Source organism: Lynx rufus, unplaced genomic scaffold (genome assembly GCF_022079265.1).
Source record: "Lynx rufus isolate CCGP_SWC_20201006 ecotype Redwood Valley unplaced genomic scaffold, mLynRuf1.p SCAF_3, whole genome shotgun sequence".
In the NCBI taxonomy this organism is placed as follows: Eukaryota; Metazoa; Chordata; class Mammalia; order Carnivora; family Felidae; genus Lynx; species Lynx rufus.
The window spans coordinates 124,827,683-124,852,373 of record NW_025814845.1 but is presented as its reverse complement, the minus strand read 5'-3'; the positions used below and the strand labels follow the sequence as shown (position 1 = coordinate 124,852,373).

Below are 24,691 nucleotides of genomic sequence, written 5' to 3'. Positions count from 1 at the left end.
ATGTTCAAACACTGACTGAACCACTCAGGCACCTCCCTCAATATTCTTACCAGTCATGCTGCTTTATGCCATTTGTGATATTAAATTTTAACTGTCTTTCTGATGCTCACTGAAGAAATGTAGACTGAAACTGTACTTATTGAATTAGCAAATCTTAGAGTGGCTCTAAGTGATTAAAAAGTGTCACTAGAATAGAATCCCAGGGAGAAGGAAGCAATGTGAAAATAAAGTGGTGAACAATATAAAACTGTAAATACAAAACATGCAGACAATTTCATTAAAAATATCTTAGTGAAACAATATTAATATTTTCTTGTTTACCTGAAATCCCACACCATTTCTGTCATAGAAATTCCAGAAAACTTTAAAATCCAAATGTTGAGACCTTATAAGCTTGACCTGAAGGATTTTTCTTGTTAGAGAGGAATTTCCCATATATTTTCAGCTCAAGGTTTCCTTACAGCCTGCATGAGGCAGGGTGTATTATAACCTTCTGTCAGTCATCAGTCAACTTCAATGGGGTACTGGCCAATTTCTAAAGCACATTTGCATTTCAAGGGTAAATATATGTCACACATATATTACCACTATCAGGCTACAGTAAATACAAGACAGTTTGCTCCCCACCCCCTCTTCTTAGTTATAGAAAAAAAAGAAAAGATAATGGAATTCATTTACACATACCCACAAGCTTTGCAGGAACCCTCTACATTTGGCAAATAGAACTGGTTTGTGTGCTAACTCAGCATTATTTTTTAAGGAGACAGTCTCTTGTCTGCTAAAAGGTGGGGCTAGGAAGTTAAGGAAATGAAAAATGGAGTTGCTGCACTTGATTTGGAATTACGGCAAATTGGTGTACCCACTCCTGTTCTTGGTGGGGGGGAATGGAACCTGTTGCCCTTCCGTAGGTAAATGATGGTTCAAAAGGCAAAGTCATGATGATTTCTGTCCTAGTCTTCAATGATCATAAACTTAAGAGACAGGTTTTCAAGTTCCTATCTTTTTCTTTTATCTCCCTGTTTTTACAGCTATCAAGATCTCAAAATTTAGGAGAAGAAAAGATGGCATAGTAGTGCTTAGGTACATTTGCCTGTACAAATATATGTACAGATGTACAGAAGACTTTTCATTAGCGTTATTATTAAGCAAAGAGCTGTAGTCCTCAAATCCAGTACATTTAGGTTGAATTTTGCAGGTTGCAGACTCCAAACAGTGGCTGGTTGCTTTTATTTTTGGGTTCTTAAATATATACATTTGTGTATTTTTATAAGAGAGAGGTGATCTTATTGCCTTAATTTTCTAATTCTGGTGTAAACATTTTTTTCATATACGCCCTTGCTCAACATTTTTAGAATATAATTTTCATAGATGAGCATTTATAACGTTTGTTTCTGAATAATTTCTACTTCAGTATTTCAATTTAAATAATAAATTGTGAAGTTGTTAAAACTCCACAGGTTTCAGATTATTAGAAATCCATAAGATTAAAGTATGGTTGAGAAAGCCTGAAACCATTATTAAGGAAAGTTTAAGTGAAGCATTTCAAAGAAAGCCAACTGATTTCAGTTCATTTAGAATTGTCAAAGGAACATTTTTGTGACTTTTATTGTTTTTTAAAGTAAAATACCAATTATAAGTTTTCTAAACCAGAAAGAATTAAAGACAAATAGATGTAACTCTTAATTTTTAGTGTAAAAAAGGTAATGTGTACATGAATTATGTATAGATATTTATTCTTTTTACCTCAATAAAGGTAAAGATTGATATTTGCAATAAAGTAAGATCTTATCTTCTCCTAGCATCATCTTTTAAAAAATCTGTTCATTAACTTCTTTATACCTAGCCCATTTTTCTCTTATTTTTATATAGTATTTTTAATGTAAAGTATCAAATGCAGTTTATATTATTAGGTCAAGGGAAATAATGCATCAGCACACACAGAGTCCATTCTCAAGATCTAAGCAAAAATTGTGAGCCAGGAGCTTTATTGATTGTAATCTATTGTACTATTGCGATGACACTGTACTTTTATTTTCTGTGAGAAAGATTTTCTTTATATAAATAAACAATCTTCTTTGAGTCTACTCGAACTTGTTTAGTACCTCTAGCCATATGGCAAAAATCTTTTTCCTTCAGATAAACTATTATATTCCATGAATAAGACTCTTATTTTCTTTTGATGTCTTTCTGCAGTGAGCTGTTAATCCCTTGCAAATTCATATGACCTCCGTGATGAATTTTCCTTTTGTTGAATTTCTAAAGCACTTAATTGTTTTTTTTTTTTTTAATGACTGACTGATTTGCAAGTATAGAACAGAGCAGTTGATGGATCTTTAATTCATAGAGGAAAAACATTCTATTGTTGATTCATAATACTAGCCTTCTAGTTGTAACAAGTTCAGAGGCTGGTCATCACTTTTCACCTTTTTAGTATTTGTTTCAATTTTGGATGATGAAAATGTTATTTGAATATATCATCTATGAAAAAAGTATACCATTTTGGAAACCTGAAGTTCCTTTTTTTTTTTATTCTTTAGAATTTTAAGTGTCCAGTTAGGTCATGTAAATATGTAGATGTGGAAGAATTACATACTTTCTCCTTACTATTTTATAGTATACTGGAACCAAAAGGATAATAGTAACAAGACATGAATAACCAATATGTCACTGAAAAGTAAAATTGCACTATCCTCAATTTTTCCTTTTTTGATATTAAAAAATATAGTACATTTATTGCCATATGTAAGTATGAAATTCACATTTCAGAGTCAGGAAATTTAGGTGGGTTGTTGAGTGTTTCCGTTGAAATTACTATATTTGTGCATTACCATTTTTTCCCAGACAGGGTCAGGTTCTCTTATTTTATCTCAACACAATTTTTATAATTTACCAACTGATAACTTGCCTTTGATCTCTTCTTGAAATTTTGTTGCCTAATAATGTAACATTAGCTTGTTTATGGTTAGTATCTTCCATGAACGGTTCTTTATCTGGGGCAGTACTCAGCCTAAGAAATTATGAAAATAAATTTATGGGGAATAATATTTATGGGGAATAATGTTTCCCCAATGGTACTTCCACTTGTGTGTTTTGTCTTTGGAGACTAATAGAATCCCAGAGTTTAAGGAACCTTAGATGTTTTCTACTGAAACCGTCTATCCAAAGCGTGCATTTTTATAATACAGTACCCACATAGCCTCTACTTGAAAACTCCAGGGATTCATAATGTTTCTGTTCAAGTGGCATCTCATTTAATGTAAGGACTTTTCAGATTCTTCAGACAGTTCTCTGTATAAAGCTCACCACCTATCCCCCTTGAACTCGTACCTGTTGGTCCTGACTTTATCTTCTTGAAGGCACTGCCCTAGTTACTAGTCTTCTCTTTTTATATTAAGCCCCTAAGTTTGTGTGTGTGTGTGTGTGTGTGTGTGTGTGTGTGTGTATTTATATGATGGTTTTAAGGGATATATATATATGTATATATATATATATATATATATATATATATATATATATAATGGTTTTACAACATATTAGAATGGTAATTCAACTTAGTTTAAGCAAAATGATACTTAAATCTGTATGTCCATGTAAATGGAGATTCAAAGAGTATAGAGTAAGGTGGGCATCTGCTCTTTGTATCTTTTTAACATCTCAGGTTTAACTGGTTCAACAGACTCAAGTACAGTTGGCCCTTGAACAATATGGGTTTGGACTACAAGGGTCCACTTATATGAGGATTTTTTACAATATAGTACTGTAAGTCTATTTTTTCTTCCTTATGATTTTCTTAGTAACATTTTCTTTTTTCTAGCTTACTTCATTATAAGAATACAGTATATGATACATGTATAAAATATGTGTATGTTATCAGAAAGGCCTTCGGTCAACAGGCTATTAAGTTTTTTGGGGGGTGTCAAAAGTTATATGTAATTTTTTATTGCACAAGGGGTCAGTGCCTATAACCCCCGTGTTGTTCAGAGGTCAAATGTAATGTCTTCAAGATGTACTCTCTTCATTCATTTCAAATCTCTGCTTGCTCCTGCTTGGCTTTAATACCTCTTACTAAAGACTTTTTCTCCATGTGTTAAGGAAAATGGCTGGCTTCCAGCTATTTGCAATTGACTTACTTCCTGCTCTTACCAAAAATAATGGTCTCTTTCACACATCCACACCCACTGACTGCCCCCCCCCCCGCCCCAAATTATTCTGGCTGACCTTTCAGTGTGGATGACACAATCAACCCTAGACAAATCATGTTGAAGTCACATGAGTGGACTGGAGGAAGTGCAGTTCTATAAAAGTCAAGGAGGTATAAAATAGAGGAAAGGAACAGGTGCTCACCATACTCAAAAGTATCCTTTTTAAAGTATCTTGCTTAGCATGAAAAGATGTGTGGAGGAGCCTGGGTGGCTCAGTTCATTAAGCGTCTTACTCTTGATTTTGGCTCAGGTCATGATCTCACAGTTTTGAGATAGAGCCCCATGTTGGGCTCCACACTATCAGTGTGGAGATTCTTTCTCCCTCTCTCTCTGCCCCTCCCCCTTCAAAACAAATAAATAAACTTAAAAAAAATAAAGTATGTTGTTTAGGAAAAAACAATATTTCAGATATAATTTTATCTACACAGGTAGAATGAGACCAAACTGTCAACACTGTGGATCCATTCATGAAGCCCATCGTTATGTCAGTTTTGGTGGACACTTTCTTAAGGGTAATTTAAATTCTGAAATACAAACAAAACCCTAAACAAGCAAACTCTGAGACATCAGATATTCTAATTTGTCCCCATTTTGTTCTCCTTTCATCTCTCCTTTCTTCTCTTTTCTGCTCTTCTTTTCTTCATCTACTAAATATTTCCAAGCACACAAGGAAGAGTCATTGCTCTCAGGGAATTCAGAGTATAGAAGGGTGATAGACCCAGAGATAATTATAAAGTAATGTGGTAACTGCAATGATGGAGGAAAGGTACCTAACCATCTCCATGGGTCTGAGAGGAATTCTTTGTATAATCATATGTATCAACCAATTGCATAGCTTTGCAAGTAAAGCTGTCACATCTCAACATTGGATTTAACTCCTTGTCACATTTACTTCAGAAAATTAGCTGACATATTACCTTTTTAAGAACTTATACCTGCCATGACACACATTTGAAATTTTATCTTTCACCCTTGCTATCACTCCCTAATTGCCTTCCCACTTTATTTGTTTTTTTTTATCATAGCATATATTGCCTCTAAAATACTCTGCAGTTAAGTTGTTTACTGTGATTACTGTTTGTCTTTCCCACTAGAATATAAGCCCAATGTGGACAGAGAGTTTTCTGTGTTTTAATTACTAGTATATCCTCAGTGCTAGAAGAGCATCTTACAATGAATGAATGAATGAATGAATGAATGAATGAATATTTTTTCAATGGATGAATTAAATTTTTTAATTTTGTCTTTGTCTTGTAATGAATTTTTTCCCTTTTTTTTTTAGCTATTTGTAGCTTTTTTCCCCATTTCTACTGCTTATTAGTATCTTTACTGTAATATCCGATAACCATTCCTCAAAACTGAAGTAATTATGTATCCCTTCTCCAAATCTTCTTTCTTATATTCCCTATCTCAGCTGGTAATGATACTATGCACCCTACACACAAGACCACCCAATCAGCCTATTATTTCTCTACCTGGTTGACAAAGATTTTATGAGAACCTTGAAAATTACCTTCCTGACATTCAGAAACATCATAAATAATAGCAATCTAGCAAAACAATACAAAAATAATAATAAAATTAAAATAAAGTAAAAGAAATTCAAGGTGGCATGCCATTCTTTTTATACACATTCTGACTCTTGGCACCATTACTACTTTAATTATATACCATCCAGTTGGTAACTGATAAAATCTGGTCCATACTTACTGCTCCATACTTTACATATTTTTTTTTATTCTTTCCTCTTTGAAAGTGAAGACATTTACCGTTCTCCAGGATTCTCATATCACATTCATCGTCCGGTTTCTCAAAGAGAGCAGATCAACAGATGAATCTGGAAAATTATTTGTCTGAGCCCAGAAAATTTAACTAAGAGGAGCTTCAGTTTTGTTTATGAAATCTTTCCAGTTTGAGTTCTCTTCTATGAGTATTTGTTCTGCCCTTTTTGGTATGATGGTCATTCTTATTGAGCAACATAGAACCAATGAGATATTGCATTGCCTGAGATACTGCATTTCCAGTAAACCCCAAGTCATGCCAAATGCTGCTGGTCCTCAGATCACACTTTGAGTAGCTAGCAAGAGGGTGTATTTGACTATGTCCAGTGTTCCCTTCAACTTCCAGCTCTGTCAATTCCTAGGATGAATTCACTGCTTTCTGCTAGGGTTATCAAGTTAATAGAGAGTAGTACTTTGATGGTACTCCAGCGCCATTATCTTGTGATATGAAGAAATCTGGGAAGATACCAGAGAACTGTATGTCCTGGGAAATGCTACCATCTCAAAACTCATACACCTTAAAGCCAAGTATTATCATTTGGCCAAATGTTTCCCAGTATTCCAGGCCTGCCTTCCTCAGGCCTGTTCCTCACTAGTGTAAGAAGAGGACAAAGGTAGCTAAATATAGGTCAGATAATTGCCTCAATTATTTCTTTTCCCTGAAATCATTTTATGGTGCTTGGTGTGTCCTTTGTGCTGATCCTTCACCTATCTTAGCTTTCCCTGGCTTTTAGAATGTCTACTTTGGTCTGAATATTCAGGAACTGTTGGCCCCCTGCTTATGACTGTTGCCAACAGTTTTGAAACTTTCTCTTAGTTGTTAATTATGGAATTTTGGTGCCTTTTATTACTTACATTCCTGTGTAAGGATTCTACTCAAGAAAGCCATACACCCAAGCAGGAGCAAGGTCGGCAGTAGACCATTGGCAGCTTCGATCTCTGAATGTGTCCAGAATCCAGCGTCGGTGAGAGTCACCAAGGATCATTAGGTCAGCACCATCTGGTTTTTTCAATCTTGTCCAATTGGATGGAAATACATTACATCAGTAGGCAGGCCAAACAGTAACCACGTTCTGATAGCTGGATTCTCTGGTAAAACGGAGTTGGAGCATATTGGCTTAAGCTAGAAGCTGAATTGGGAACTTCTGGTTTCTTCTTTGAAATAGAGGTGGCTGAGAAATTAGAAAAGTCTTGAGTTTACTTTGTCTCTCATATGCATGGGTATTCTTGATTCCACCAGTGTCTGCTGAGGGATGTAGCAGTGAGCAAGGAAGAAACTGACTACATAGAATCAGTACCTGGGGGGAAAAATGGCTGAGCCTGATTAAAAGGGAAGCCCCTGTGAAGGTGTGATTCCTGCATGGAATCAGAACGAAAATGTCTGAGGAGCAACAAGCAGAATCATGGGAGGAAAAACACACATAAATTCCTATCTCTAAATCACAGTAATCCTGCCCACAAGCAAAATAAATGAATATCTCAAGCAGGGAAAATCAGATTTTCAATTAGTTTTTCATGGAAAAACTCACAGAGGGAGAGTGCGGAGGCAGAAACGAGGAGAAAGGGGGCTATGAAGTCCCTCTCTCTCTCCTGCAGGTTGCTCTGAAGACCATCCACGTTTCCTAACTTTCTAATAGAATTTGACCTGCCACTGTCTGACCATCACTCTTTGTGCCTGCCTGAGGGTCTCTGAATTCCTAGAAATGACAGTCCCTAAAACATATACGTGGTTGGGGCTAAAAGATTGAGAGTAATATCAGAAAATGATTTTAGAATCACCTGAATTCTATTCTAGGGACAAGTAATCTATGAACAGGCACCAGTCTTCATTGTCTGCCCTTTTTGAGCAGAGATGAGAGAGACAGATGGCAATGGGTGGAGGCAACTCTCCTCCAGGACTGACTAAAGTTTGGGCCAGGAGCAGAGGGTCACCTCAAGAGAAATAAGCAAATTACTGTATTGGGAGAGTAGACAACTCATGTTCCTTATTTTTTAGATAAGCTCATGAAAAATTGACAATTCTGGTCACTGTGCCACAGAAAAATCAGCTCCTATTACACCTTTGGCATAAACTTCCTAGTCATTTCAGGCGTCTTCAGGGTAAGTTTTTTCAGTGTCCTATGGATAAAATGCGTAGGCACAATAAAAAGGAGTTTTAAATGTTTGTATGAAAGAGAATTCTCTGAAAGTGCATCATAGATTACCTTGACCATAAAATCAGAATCAATGAAACTTGAACAAAAATAACATTTCCTTTCTACTTTTGTTTTTCTACTATGTAAAATGACAATTTCATTTTAATTCACAATAAATAAGTGCTCCTCCAAAATGTTTATATGTGAGGGAAAGAATAATTGTGGGTTTTTTTTTTGAACTGAATTTGAACTTAGATATTTCCAAGTTGTTTTGAGGAAAAGCTTTTGATAAATTGATACCAAGCAGCAGCAGCAGTAATAATAAAACCCATCTTTCCCGAGATATGACAAAATTGGCTGGGAGAATTTCTTTAGGGTCAAGGAGAGAAAATCCTACCAACCCATTATATCACTTGCACTTCTGGATAGGTACTGGTTAGAGAACTTCAGGTAGTAAATAAACTAAAGCAAATACCCCCAGAAACTTTAATCTTTTAAATATTTATTTATTTTTGAGAGAGAGAGAGAGAGAGAGACAGACAGACAGAGTGCAAGCAGAGGAGGGGCAGAGAGAGAGGGAGACACAGAATCCGAGGCAGGTTCCAGGCTCTGAGCTGCCAGCACAGAACCCAACGTGGGGCTCGAACCCATGGACTGCGGGATCATGACCTGAGGCTGAGTCAGATGCTTAACTGACTGAGCCTACCCACAGAGACTTCAGATAGAATGTCGACCCCACCCTTTAATATGATCTACTTTGAGAGATTGCTATGCTACCGGGAACAGCCAAAAATAAGAGGCGACTTGGTTTTGGGAGCATCTGGCAGGCTGACATCATGAGGAATGATCAAAATACAAAAGGAGTGTATAAAGAACAGAAGAAAATGCATTTCATTCAGATATTGAAACTAAACATTTTTCCTGAATTAAAGTGGTGTTATTTTCCACTTCAGGAGATTGCATCTTATTTTTAAAAGTCCCCGAAACCCTGGTCTGATTTTTGAAGTGTACAGGTTTTACAAATATGCAGCGCTAATCCCTTGGGAAGATTTGGAAATGAAGTATTAAATAGTATTAAGACAAGGGGCGCCTGGCAGTATCAGTCAGAAAAGCATGTGACTCTTGATCTAGGGGTCGTGAGTTCGGGCCCCACATTGGGTGTAGAGATTACTTAAAAATTTTAAATAGTATTGAGACTATATTATTCATGGAAATGTAGTGCATCCCTGTTCTTAAAAATCTTTGTTTTTTAAAATCCCACTCTGAATTTAAATGCATTGTTTTCAAACTGAACAGACCTCATGTAGGGGATTAAAGGAGGCCACAAACTTATTTCACTCGTTACCCACATTGCTTTCAAATCTGGCATGCAGAGCACGAGGGCATCACATGTTTCTACTTCAAGGCTGCACGTACAGGAAACGAAAGCCCTCAACACAGCTTGGTAGCAGAGGATCCAAATCAGGGTAAATTGTGAAAATTATAACGAAATTGCAAAGCATTTGGACAAAGAGGCATGCTAGTCTAATCGGGAAAACAGTGATATTTACTTTTTGATAATGCAGGTTGGAAGAGGAATTGGGGGAGGGAAACATCACAAATCTCTTTTAATATATTTCTGAACTTGGCAACCTCAACTGGTTTTGTCACATATTTGCAGCTTAAAAAGTATTTGGCTTTTACAACAGCCAAAATAAGTACCCTTTAATCACTTTCAACCTATGAACAGATGGGCAAGCAGTGCTTTTATAAATGGAGCATACAAAATACTTCAATATCAGCCAAAACTAATTAGTAGCAATATCTGAACCAAACTCTAAAACTGATTTAGTGTTTAATATATATTACCATATAAGCATTAGTAGTTGAAAGGAAATTCCCTGTTCAAATGTTTGCCAAGCTCAGTATCTAATGTTCAGACATGATTAACTTACTAATTAACTTATTGTATCTTTTCTCACATGTAATCTTGCTTAATGATTTCTTCTCTCACTGAAAACTACTTGATTTCATACCGCGATCATAGATTTGTCAAACTTCAAATGAAAAAGTCAAATTCAGCTATTCAAGCCATCCCTGGTCTTTCTCTCAATCTTTCTTAGGGTGACTTTAGCAGGAGGTGGCTTGAGGACAAAGCAGTTGGTCTCTTCAATGAGGAAAACTGTTTTTATATCTAGCCTCTAATGACTTACATATTTATCTCATAAAGATTTTCCAGAAGAACTTTATAGAGACTCTTTAGTGGCTAAGAATCTGTAAAAATGAGAATTCTCTCCATATCAGAATTGTGTTAAGACATTGTGAAAGAAGATAAATTTTTAAATTTCATTTAGACGGTAAGCACAGGATAGTTCCTACTGATTCTCTAATAAGAGGTCACTTGGCCTCCATATATTTGGCAGTCACAATGCATCTCCCCTATCTTAGTATATGTTGTATGGCTGTATCTTTTCAGTTCTGCTGTAACAAACAAAAGAAGAGAAACCTAGATCCAGTCACCCAAATCATCCTAACAATTGAGGATTGGGGAAGTCAGGACATGATTTTGTTCTCTTTTGATTTTATTACATACAAGGCAAGGAGGACTTTGAATTCTGACTATGCTAATTACACCTTCATGATCTTTGGAAGTCACCTAATTTCTCTTGCATCAATGGATGAAATCATAATAGTAACATTTATCCAATAAAATTATTATTTTTAACATTTTTATTTATTAATTATTTTAGAGGGAGAGGGCACGAGTGAGTGCATAAGCGGGGCAGGGGCAGAGATAGAAAGAGAATATTAAGCAGGATCCATGATCAGTGGAGGTGGATGTGGGGCTAGACCCCACGACACTGGGATCATGACCTGAACCAAAGTTCAGTTGCACGCTCAACTGAGTCACTCAGGCGCCCATCCAATAAAACTATTTTCAGGATTCAGGGAGAAAGTATATCTGAAACAAATGTTTAGTAAAATATTGCTGCTGCTACTACTGCTATTAATGGATTTAATTATTATATATTTATTTTTTTGTTGTACAATGCATATTAGTCTACATAAAATATAAAAATAGAGAACAAGAAATAAATACAGTTGACAATTGGACAACATGGAGATTAGGGTGCTGACTCTCCCGTAGAATAAAAATTTTGCATATAGCTTTTTGACTGCCTCAAAACTTAACTACTAATTTTCTGTTGACCAGAAGCCTTACTGGTAATAAAAAGTCAATTAACACATATTTTGTATGCTAAATGTATCATATACATTACAATATAGTAAGCTGGAAAAGATGTTAGTAAGCAAATCATAAGGGAAGAGAAAATACATATATAGTACTGTACTATATTGAAAAAATCCACATATAAGTAGACCTGCACAGTTCACACCCATGTTGTTCATTAGTCAGTTGTAACCATTTCTATTAAACCTAAGGTTTTCAGGGCGCCTGGGTGGCTCAGTCGGTTAAGCGTCCGACTTCAACTCAGGTCACGATCTCATTGTCCGTGAGTTCGAGCCCCACGTCGTGCTCTGGGCTGATAGCTCGGAGCCTGGAGCCTGCTTCCGATTCTGTGTCTCCCTCTCTCTCTGCCCCTCCCCCGTTTATGCTGTCTCTCTCTGTCTCAAAAATAAATAAATGTTAAAAAAAAGTTAAAAAAAATAAACCTAAGGTTTTCTTTACAACATACTGTTTAATCATGGATTTGCATTTTATTGGAAGAGTTAATGCATCAGAATCTATGAGGAAAGACCTTGAGCAGGAGTTCTTTGAAAATATTTCTTAGATGCCTCACTCGATTCAGAACCACCGCATTAATACAGTCACTAATAATATTTAGCATGTTTCTTTCTGGACTTATTTATATACATCATTTAGAAAATAATGTTGCAATCATATAATGCATATAATTTAATGTCTTCATTCTCTTAATCCTTTTTTGGAATCATAAGCACTTAAGTTATTACATAATGTTCATAAATATCACTTTTATGACCTCATAATTTATTGACTGGATATAATACAGTTTACTTAGATATTTGTTTCTGGATTTCTCCCATGATAAGCAAAACTATGATTGATATTTTTATACATATAACTATTTTAGAGATTAGTTTAGAGAGAACTATATGCATACTTTGTTTTGCTGTGCTTCACTTTATTGCATTTCACAGTAGCATTTTTTTTTTTTTTTTTTTGGAAAATGAGGGTTTGTGGCAACCCTGTGTTGAGCAATTTTTCCAACAGCATTTGCTCACTTCATGTGTCTGTGTCATATTTTGGTAATTTTTTCAATATTTCAAACTTCTTCATAATTATTGTATTTCTTATGGTTCTGTGGTCAGTGATTTTTGTTGTTCCTATTGTAATTGTTTTGGGGTGCCACAGAACACACCCAAAATCCATAAATGTGGTGTTCTGACTGCTCCACCAACTGGCTGTCCCCTGTGTCTCCTCTCCTCAGACCTGCCTGTTCCCTGAGACATACAAGATTGAAATTAGATCATTTAATAAGTGAAAGGAAGTGTTGAACATCCCTCACTTTAGGTCAAAAGCTAGAAATGATTAAGCTTAGTGAGGAAGGCATGCCGAAAGCCCAGGTAACCTGAAAGCTCGGCCTCTTGTGCCAAACAGCCAAGTTGTGAGTGCAAAGGAAATGTTCTTAAAGGAGATGAAAAGTGCTACTCCAGCGAACACATCAATGATAAGAAAGTGAAGCAGTCTTATTGCTGAGACAGAGAAAGTTTGAGTGGTCTGAGTAGAAGATTAAGCCAGCTACAATATTCCCTTAAGCCAAAGCCTAACTAATCCAAAGCAAGGCCCTAACTCTCCTCAATTCTATGAGAGCTAAGAGAGGTGAGGAAGCTGCAGAAGAAAAGTTGGAAGCTAGCAGAGGTTGGTTCATGAGGTTTAAAGAAAGAAGCCATCTCAGTGACATCAAAGGGCAAGGTGAGCCAGCAAGTGCTGATGATGGAGAAGCTGGAGCAAGTTCTCCAGAAGGTCTAGCTGAGACCGTTCATGAAGGTGGCTACACCAACCAACAGATTTTCATTGTAAATGAAGCAGCCTTGTATGGGAAGAAGATGCCATCTAGGACTTTCATAGCTGGAGAGGAGAAGTCAATGCCTGGCTTCAAAGCTTCAAAGGACAGGCTGACTCTTGTTAGGGGTGAATGCAGCTGGTGAGTTTAAGTTGAAGCCAATGATTATTTACCATTCTTAAAATCTTAGAACCCTTAGTAATTATGTTAAATCTACTCTGCCTGTGCTCTATAAATGGAACAATAAACCTTGAATAACAGAACATCTGTTTGTAACATGGTTTACTAAATATTTTAAGCCCAGAGTTGAGATCTACTGCTCAGAATTAAAGATTCCTTTCAAAATATTCCTGTTCACTGACAATTTACCTGGTCACCCAAGAGCCCTGATGGAGATGGTCAATGAGATGAATGTCGTTTTCATGCCTGCTAACATGGTATCTCTTCTGTAGGCTATGGGTCATGGACTGATTTAGACTTTTAAGTGTTACTGTGTAAGAAGTACATTTTGTAAGGCTAATGCTGCTGTAGATAGTGATTCCTTGGATGGATCTGGTAAAGTCAATTGAAAACGTTCAGGAAAGGATTCGCCATTCTAGGTGCCATTAACCATATTTGTGATATCATGGGAAAAAGTCAAAATAGTGACATAAATGGGTTAGAAGTTTATTCCAACCCTCACGGAAGACGTTAGGAATTCAAGACTTCAGAGAGGAGGAAGTAATTGCAGATGTGGTGAAAATAGCAAGGGAACTAGAATTAGAAGTGGAGCCTGAAGATGTGACTGAATTGCTGTGTTCTCACAATGAAACTTGAACCGATGAGGAATTGCTTCTTAAGGATGAGCAAAGAAAGTGGTTTATTTTTTTTTTGTTTGTTTAAAAAAACCCTAAATTTTATTTGAGAGAGAAAGAGCAGGCAGGGTAGAGGGGCAGAGGGGGAGGGAGAGAGAGAGAGAGAGAGAGAGAGAGAGAGAGAGAGAGAGAGAGAATCCCAAGCAGGCTCCACTCTGTCAGTGCAGAGCCCGACGCTGGACTCAGTCCCACAACTCTGGGATCATGAGCTGAGCCGAAATCAAGAGTCAGATGCTCAATCAACTAAGCCACCCTGATGCCCCAGAATGTTGTTTCTTAAAATGGAATCTAATCCTGGTGGACATATTGTGAAGATTGTTGAAATGACAAAGAATTTTAAATTAAGGTATGCACATTTTGTTTTAGACATAACACTATTGCACACTTAGTAGACAATGATATAGTGGAAATATAACTTTTATATGCACCGGGAAACCAACAAATTCATTTGACTCATTTTATTGCAATATTCACATTGATATTCACTGTTGTGCAGTGGTCTCAAATTGAACCTGCTAATATCTCCAAAATATGTAGGCAGGTTCTGAATGGCTGAAAATATACTTTTTGGGAGACATTTAAAACAATAGGATGTCTAAGAATTTTGAGTTTTGAGCCAGCAGGCTTGTGAGCTAATGGTCCTACCCTGATATAAGAACAACGTAGGGGCCAATATACAAAAAACCATCTTTGGTTCAGTTATATAACTATGCCAAACATACTTTACCATTTCTAGCATCCCTCCTTTTATATAGTGAAGAAGAAAATCTTTGGTGTGGTCCTGCAGCCATCTGGGACACCCAGAAGATAGCTTAAAATGTATAATAATAGTTTATTTTTACGTTTGGAGTTTGAACTTGGAGAAACAATATTGGAAAGAATTGTTAGAGGAGCCAAGATTATGAGCAATTCATTGGTTCCTTTAGAATAAAACAATAGTAACACAGCCACCGTAACATTAAATATTAGGAATACCAGATTTTGCAAGCAGTAGATCACAAAGAAAAAAAAAGATAATTACGATAGAATATTTTTGTGATATAAGTAACTTTTATTTTCCAGGCACACTATATTGAAGGCATTAAATGGTTTTTCCTTTGTTAAATTAAGAGCAGAATGGATTCAAAACTCAGTCTGTCAATGCAACAGAAAGTAAATCAAATTCCAATCTTATTCTTTGTGTATACCACTTAAATAACATTTTATAGTCAAGGATTCACAAGCATTTCTCTTTTTTATGATTAAACTTACCAAAATTGACTTGGTAAAAATATGATATATTTTATAGCTTTTCAAATCCATTATTTGTTAATATAATTCACTATACATCAAGCCTTCTATAAATTATACTTCAACTTCAAATTTCCCTTTCTATTATTTTTAGCATTCCAGTTATTTAGAGATGTACTATTGATCAAAGTCTGTATGTCTAGGGGCGCCTGGGTGGCTCAGTCGGTTGGGCGGCCGACTTCGGCTTAGGTCACGATCTCGCGGTCCGTGAGTTCGAGCCCCGCGTCGGGCTCTGGGCTGATGGCTCAGAGCCTGGAGCCTGCTTCCAATTCTGTGTCTCCTTCTCTCTCTGCCCCTCCCCCGTTCATGCTCTGTCTCTCTCTGTCTCAAAAATAAATAAAATGTAAAAAAAAAAAAGTCTATATGTCTAAAGCCTAAGATAAAACTTATTTCTTGTTAAGTTGATAAAAACAGACAAAACATATCCATCATTCTGTACACGTTTGCATTTCTTCATAATTATTTTACTTAATATAGTTCTAATCACTCATTTTAACTATAGCTTTTAACCAAAATAACTAATTTCAGTTTCAGTTCTCTCTCTTACACACACACACACACACACACACACACACACACACACTTTTCAGGGGGTAACTAAGAACTCTGTGACATTCAAGGCAACTTTAGAGACCAGCAGAATACTTGTGCTTCAACAGTACACATCACACATCAATTTACAATCATACATACCCCTTTAAGATTTATTTATCTCTTCTTGTTGGAACATGGAACTTAGGGTATACACTTGGCACACTTGGGTATTTCTATGACAATTCTCTTAATTCTTCTGACAGAAAGGAGAAAAGTTAGGAAATCAGAATTCTCTAGATTTCACAGTAGGTCTTTAAACTCTGGATAAGCCAGAACTAATCATTAACATTTTGTCTACATCACTAGTTTTTTTCATACATTGAGGTCATTCATCAAAATTGCTATATCAACCAAGCAAAAATCCTCTTATAAGGCAGAGCTCTCTTTTCTAAGCTGTTCAAAATCAATATTAATTTAAAGAAAAAAAACCCTGAAAGATATACTTCCTTTTCTTTGCCTTTTAGTGTAGTTTTGTCTAAATAAGATATTTCTTCAGAACACAAAATGATATAGTATTGACTCATTAATCTAAAAAAAGTTTTCTCAAGAAAGAGAATGAGACAAAGGACCAGCCATAGATACAAAAGAACTACAGTTACAAGAACGTTGTACAAAGCTAACTTCTTTTCTTTTGCAAGGAGAGTGAGAACTTTTTTTTTTCATTTATACACACAAGCACGAAGAGAATAAACAGCCTTAGTTCTACATCCTTAGCTATAGGTGAAGAGTAGATATGGAACCCAGTTTTCTGTGCCTGAACAAATTTCATTTGTCAGTTGTGGCTTCTTGGGAATAGGAATGTCAGGGAGTCAAAGAAGATACTTGTTATGACAGTCTCTTGATAGGGAGCTGATCTCCATTCTAGTTGGCACAAAATTGCCTCTTAAATGTTTTTAGCTATACTGGTATTCAAACTACATGTAATACAAGGCATATCATAAACTTTAAGACTAACATAAAAGAATAAATGAAAAAGACTGAGCTGTCATCTACCATCTACCACCCGACAGAGACTAGATGTCTGCGTGAAATAATCAAAATCAGACTCCCAACATTTCAGTTACCACGGGAAGAACAATAATGTCCATTGTACAAAATAGAACAGGACTCCTCATGAATGAGCATAATGCAGACATCAAAATAAACTCCAGAGGAAAGAAAATGCAAAAACAGAGCCATGATATTCACTTTGGGAATCAAGAAAGTTGGGCCCAGGATCCAGATATCTATATACAGTGTACTTTTTAGGGCCAAGACTCAGTTCTGTCTGGTGTATGAATCAACCTGGGCAACTCATTGGAATTTCAGCTGTGAAACATGCAGAAACCAAAGTAATGAAGAGGAAAAAAAAGATTTTTATATGCTAAAAATGGCAGGGAAACTATACTTTGAACTTTGGAAGACTTTGAAAAAACTAACTGCCACATAAAGAATACACCATATATAAATGAAAAAAGCAGACACGAGATTACAGTCTGTCCATGGTAGAAAGTCTGCAGTTTTCTCACAAATTTTCATCACTGCAAGGCCCATCCACATCAGTATGTCAGGGTTTATAATGGTTTCCATTATGGTCACTTGCTTCTGTGATCCTATAGTCCATGACGTTACCACTACACTACCATGCCTTTTGATAGAGAGCATTTGGAAAATAAAATCACTTTTCAGATTGTGTCTGATAAGCAGCGTATCAGTGCCAAATAATTTTGAAGTAGTCTTTATTTTGACTAACTATATGACTAACTCTGTTATATGAAAACATTTTGTTCCTCAAATGTTATATCTCTTTCTTGAATAGTTATGGATAAGCTTTGACAAATTTGCTTTCTTTTGGATTTGCTTTCTTTAGAAGGTTAATTTTGTACATATTACATTGATTCTGGCATATTGAAACTTATTTGGAGAACCCTGTTGACATGTTCAGGTGATCTGTATGAAATCTATGTACAAATAATAATATATTTCCTATTTCAGTATATTTATCATTGAAATGAATTTAAGACTTTTCAGAAGTGATTATTTTTCTTATTAACTACACTAAGAAAGTTTTATATTTTATTTTTAGGTCAAAATCTATTCTAACTAAAAGTGGCAAACTTGACAATAAAGTTAAAAGAATTGGACCACACATAGAGATCTTCCAAGTGTTCCGGGAAAGGAACAAATTCATAAATACCAAAAAAATAGTGAAAATGATCACCATCATGCAGGCCTATGTCAGAGGGTGGCTGGAACGCAGAAGATACCAGAGAATAATGATCAAGGTAAAGCATATGTTAAATATAATGTGTGTAAATTTTCTTGTGTAGGTTTTGAATAGTCACCTCGTCAATATATCTATGATTTTCTAAATAAAATTCTGACTGCATTCTTTGCATTGAAAAAAAATGGTATGAATAATCTATTCTGCTGACAGTTTCAGATTTTGTCAAACTGGAGAATCTTAGCAAAAGGACTAGTTTATACTTAACCCAGTATTTTGGGACCACTTTTATGCTAAGGCCAGGACTGTCTATCTTTGTTCTAATTTTGTTTCTCCTTTTTGCTGTTTATTCTCTGCATAAAGCAACTTTCTTTCACTTCCCACACCCCTTGATACGGTTGTATTGCATATACATTCAACTCAAAAAGAACTATACATACAACACACATGTACACACACACCTCTGAGAAACTTTTATAAGCAGCAGTCCTGACTTTCAAAACAAATATTTAGGACTTATTTTGTCTGGGATAATGCAGAAGAACCTGATTGGATGGATCTTGGTAGACTTCTGAGAGGATCCTACAATATCCTCACCTTGAGGGCCAAAGTTTTACCACTCACAAGGAATTTGTGAAGCCAACTACAAATAGAAGAATAGGTCAGGAGTGCCCTCTTAAATTCCTAGCACTTCTGGGAGGAGCCTTCTTGAATGGCCTTGTGGTGGACACTCCAAATGCATTTCTCTGAGAACTCAGAGATGCTGTTAGAAGGCAATCCATCTGCCTATCTTTGTGTGTGTGTGTGTGTGTGTGTGTGTGTGTGTGTGTGTATATATATATATATATATATATGTACCCATAATACATGTATGTAGTTCTGATGATTAAATGTGATAACACATGTAAAAATTTAACAAAAAGGTAAAATTTCCATATAATTAATATTTCAATATTTCATTAATTCTGTGAGGTAACAGTTTTATCCATTTTATAAGTGAAGAAACTGAAGCTCAGAGAAATAAAGGTGGTTGCTCAAAGTAACACTGCTGGTAAGTGACAGAGGTAGAACTCAATCTCATGTCTGTCTGACTCCAAAGCCAATCTTATTCTATATATCATAACATCTACTGAACTATTATGGCTGATTCGTCCCTAATCTGATCTAAAGCCATATCGAGACCTATCTCTCTAACTCAAAATTCAGGCATTAAATTGCCCACTTGAAAGGTCCATAATTAAATCAAACTTCACATAGCCTTAAATGAATTTGTTTTCATACTTCACAAAGCTCTTCCTTTCCTTTATTGTTGTAAATTTTATTGAGGAATAATTGACATATAACATTATAGTGCTTTCAGGTGTACATCATAATGATTTGGTATTTGATTACGTTGCAAAATGATCACCACAATAAGCCTAGTACCATCCATCACCATATGAAGTTAACTTTCAGGATTTATTCTCTTGGCAACTTTCAAGTGTGCTCTATGATATTATTGAGTGTGGGCTATTATAGTCACCATGTCTTATTTATTTTATAACTTGAAGTTTTTACCTCACTTCCTTTACCTGTTTCATCTACTCCCTAGTTCTCCTCTGGCAACCACTTCTCTTAATCTATGGTTTTGTTTTTATTTTGTTTGTTCATTTGTTTTTTAAATTTCACATGTACGTGAAATCCTATGGTATTATCTTTCTCTGACTTACTTCACTTAGCATAATTCCTATGTTATCCATCCATGTTACCACAAATGGCAAAATTTCATTCTTTTTTTAAATTGAAGAATCATTGACGTATGACATTGTATTAGTTTCTGTTGTACACATAGTGATGCAATATTTATATAAGTTATGAAAAGTTTACCACAGTAAGTGTTATCATCTGTCCCCATACAAAGTTGTTACAATATCATTGACTGTGTTCCCTATGCTATACGTTACATCTCTGTGTATTATTTATTTTATAACTGGAAAATTTTACCTCTCAATCCCCTTCACCGATTTTGTCCATCTACTTGCACTCCTCCCCTCTGGCAACCATTAATTTATTCTTTGTATCTATGAGCTGGTTTATGCTTTGTTTTGTTTGTTCATTTGTTTTATAGTAGAGTCCATATATCAGTGAAATAATACAATATTTGCCTTTCTTTGACTGATTTATTTCACATAGCATAATACTCTCTAGGTCCATCCATGTTGTTGAAAATGGCAAGATTTTATTCTTTTTTATATCTGAATAATAATCCATTGTGTGTGTGTGTGTGTGTGTGTGTGTGTGTGTGCGCGCGCGCACACATATACATCTATTAATGGGCATTTAGGTTGCTTCCATATCTTGGCTATTGTAAATAGAGCTGCAATGAACAGAGAGGTGCATGTAACTTTGAATTCGTATTTTAATTTTCTTTGAAAAATACCAACAGTGGAATTGTTGGATTGTATAGTAGTTATGTTTTTAATTTTTTGAGGAACATCCATACTATTTTCCACAGTAGCCATACCAATTTACATTCCTACCAACAATGCACAAGGGTTCCCTTTTCTCCACATCCTCACTGACACTTGTTATTCCTTATCTTTTTGATAGTAGCCATTCTGACATCTGTGAGGTGATATCTCATTGTGGTTTTGATTTGTATTTCCCTAGTGATGAGTGCTGTTGAGCAGCTTTTCATGTACCTATTGGTCATCTGTATGTCTTCTTTGGGAAAATATCTATTCAGGTGCTCTGACCATATTTTAATTGGATTTTTTTATACTGAGTTGTATGAGTTATTTATATATTTCGGGTGTTAACCCCTTATCTGATATGTCATTTGCAAACAATTTCTCCAATTCATTAGGTTGCTTTTTAATTTTGTTGATCTTTTCCTTTGCTGTGAAGAAGTTTTTTAGTTTGAGGTAGACCCATTTGTTTATTTTGGCTTTTGTTGTCATTGTCTGAGGAGACAGATCTAAAAAATATTGCTAAGACCAATATTCAAGAGCTTATTACCTGTGTGTTCACCTAGGAATTTTATGTTTTCAGGTTTCACTTAAGTCAATAATACATTTTGAATTTATTTTTGTTTATGGTGTAAGAAAATGAACCAGTTTCATTCTTTTGCATGTAGCTGTTCAGTGTTCACATCATTTACTGAAGAGACTGTCTTTTTTTCATTGTATATTCTTATCTCCATTATCATAGATTACTTGACCATGTAAGTGGGTTTATTTCTGGGCTGCCTATTCTATTCTTTTGATCTTTGTATTTGTTTTGATCAGTGAAGCTTTGTAGCATAGTTTGAAATCCTGGAGCATGATACCTCCAACTTTGTTCTTCTTTCACAGGATTGTTTTGGTTATACAGAGTTGTTTGTGTTCCATACAGATTTTAGGATTATTTGTTCTAGTTCTGTGAAAAATGCTGCTTGTATTTTGATAGGGATTATAATGAATTTGTAGATTTCTTTGGGTATTATGGACATCTTAACAATATTAATTCTTATAATCCATGAGCATAGTATATATTTGCATTTATTTGTGTCATCTTCAGTTTCTTTCATCAATGTCTTACAGTTTTTAAGGTACAGTTATTTCACGTCCTTGGTTAAACTTATTTATATGTGAAATCTGGAAGAAATGGATAAATTCCTAGGAACATATAAAACCAAAACTCAAACAGGAAGAAATAGAAAATTTGAACAGACTTATAACCAGTAAAGAAATTGAATCAGTAACCAAAAGTCTCCCAACAGATAAGAGTCCAGTGCCAGATGGTTTCCTGGGGGAATTACCAAATATTTAAAGAAGAGCTAATACTTATTCTTTTGAAACTGTTCCAAAAAATAGAAATGGAAGGAAAACCTCCAAACTTATTCTACGAGGCCAACATTACCTTGATTCCAAAACCAGTAAAGACCCGTCCTAAAAAGGAGAATTACAGACCAATATTCCTGATGAACATGAATGCAAAAATTCTCAACAAGATACTAGCAAATTGAATCCAACAGTATAGTAAAAGACATATTAACTGTGATCAAGTGGGATTTATTTCTGGGCTGCAGTGGTGTTTTAATATTCAGAAGTCAATCAATGTGATACTCCATGTTAATAAAATAAAAGGTATGAACCATAAGATCCTCTCAGTAGATGCAGAAAAAAACATTTGACAAAATACAGCATCCTTTCTTGATAAAACACTCAAGAAAGTAGAGATAGAACATCATAAAGGCCATACATGAAAAACCCATGGCTAGTATCATCCTTAATGGGGAAAAACTAGGGCTTTTTCCCTAAGGTCAGGAACACAATAGGGATGTCCAGTTTCACCACTGTTGTTCAACATAGTACTGGAAGTCCTAGCCTTAGCAATTAGGTAACAAAAAGAAATAAAAGGCATCCAAATTGGCAAGGAAGTCAAACTTTCACTTTACAGATGACATGATACTCTGTGTGGAAAACCCAAAAAACACCACCAAAAAAATTGCTAGAACTGATACATGAATTCAGTCAAGTCACAGGATATAAAATTAATATAAATAAATCAGCTGCATTTCCATATACAATAATGAAGTAGCAGAAAGAGAAATCAAAGAATCGATCCTATTTACAACTGCACCAGAAACCATAAGATAACTAGGAATAAACCTACCCAAAGAGGTAAAAGATCTGTACTCTCAAAACTATAGAACACTTATGAAAGATATTGAAGAAGACATAAAGAAATGGTAAAACATTCCATACTCATGAATTGGAAGAACAAATACTGTTAAAATTTCTATACTACCCAAAGCAGTCTACAAAGTCAGTGCAATCCCTATCAAAATCACCAGCATTTTTCATAGAGCTAGAACAAAGAGTTCTAAAATTTGTATGGAACCAGGAAAGACCCTGAATAACCAAAGTAATGTTTAAAAAGGAAAGCAAAGTGAGAGGCATTACAATTCCAGACTTTGAGCTGTATTATAAAGCTGTAATCATCAAGACAGTATGGTACTGGCACAAAAACAGACACATTCATCAATGGAACAGAATGGAGTACCCAGAAATGGACCTACAACTATATGGTCAACTAATCTTAAACAAAGCAGGAAAGAATATCCAGTGGAAAAAAGACAGTGTTGGGAAAACTGGAGACATGCAGAAGAATGAAACTGGACCACTCTCTCATACCATACACAAAAATAAATTCAAAATGGATGAAAGACCTAAATGTGAGACAGGAAACCATCAAAATCCTAGAGGAGAACACAGGCAGAAACCTATTTGATGTCAGCCATAACAACTTCTTACTAGACACGTCTCCAGAGACAAGGGAAACAAAAGCAAACATGAACTATTGGGACCTCACCAAGATAAAATGACACTTCTGCACAGCAAAGAAAATAATCAACAAAACTAAAAGGCAGCCTGCAGAATGGGAGAAGATATTTGCAAATGACATACCAGATAAAGGGCTAATATCCAAAATCTATAAAGAACTTATCAAACTCAACACCCAAAAACCAAATAATCCAGTTAAGAAATGGGCAGAAGACCCGAGTAGATACTTCTCCATAGAAGACACACAAATGGCGAACAGACACATGAAAAAATGCTCAACATCACTTACCATTAGGGAAATACAAATCAAAACCACAATGAGATACCACCCCACACCTGTCAAAATGGCTAAAATGAACAACTAAGGAAACAAAAGGTATTGGTGAGGATGTGGGAGAAAGGGGAAAGGAGAACCCTCTTGCATTTTTGGTGGGAATACAAACTGGAGCAGCCACTCTGGAAAACAGTGTGCAGGGTCATTAGAAAGTTAAAGATAGAACTACCCTATGACCTAGCAGTTATAATACTAGGTATTTACCCAAAGGATACAAAAATGCTGATTCAAAGAGGCACATGCACCCAAGAGGCTATCAACAATAGCCAAACTGTGGAAAGAGCCTAAATGTCCATTGATTGATGAATGAATAAAGAGGAAATGGTATATATATACAATGGAGTATTTAAAAAAATTTTTTTAATTGTTCTTGAGAGAGACAGAGAGTGACAGCGTGGGAAGAGCAGAGAGAGAAGGAGACACAGAATCTAAAGTAGGCTCCAGGCTCTGAGCTGTCAGCACAGAGCCTGATGTGGGGCTCAAACTCATGAACCGTGAGATCATGACCTGAGCCGAAGTCAGACACGTAACCGACTGAGCCAGCCAGATGCCCCTATACAATGGAGTATTATTCAGCCATTAAAAACAATGAAATCTTGCCATTTATAATGACATTAATGAAACTAGAGTATATTATGCTAAGTGAAATAAGCCAGTCAGAGAAAGACAAATACCATATGAGTTCACTCATACATGTAATTTAAGAAGCAGAACAGATAAACATAGGGGAAGGGAAGGAAAAGTAAAATAAAATAAAAACATAGAGGAAGTCAAACCATAAGAGACTCTTAACTATGGAGAACAAACTAAGGGTTGCTGGGGGGAAATGTGGGGGGGGGGCGGATGGCCTAAACGGGTGATGGGCATTAAGAAGGGCACTTGTTGTGATGAGCACTGGCTGTTATATGTAAGTGATTAATCACTAAATTCCATTCCTAAAACCAGTACTACACTACATGTTAACT

At 35.7% G+C, this 24,691-nt stretch overlaps 1 protein-coding gene across 1 annotated transcript in view; it reads left to right on the top strand.

Moving 5' to 3' along the window:
* IQCM (IQ motif containing M) overlaps nucleotides 1-24,691 on the top strand; it is a 445,282-nt gene that overhangs the window by 157,514 nt on the left and 263,077 nt on the right. The window contains 1 exon segment of the mRNA XM_047092286.1: nucleotides 17,949-18,147. Coding sequence (XP_046948242.1) covers nucleotides 17,949-18,147 — 199 coding nt within the window.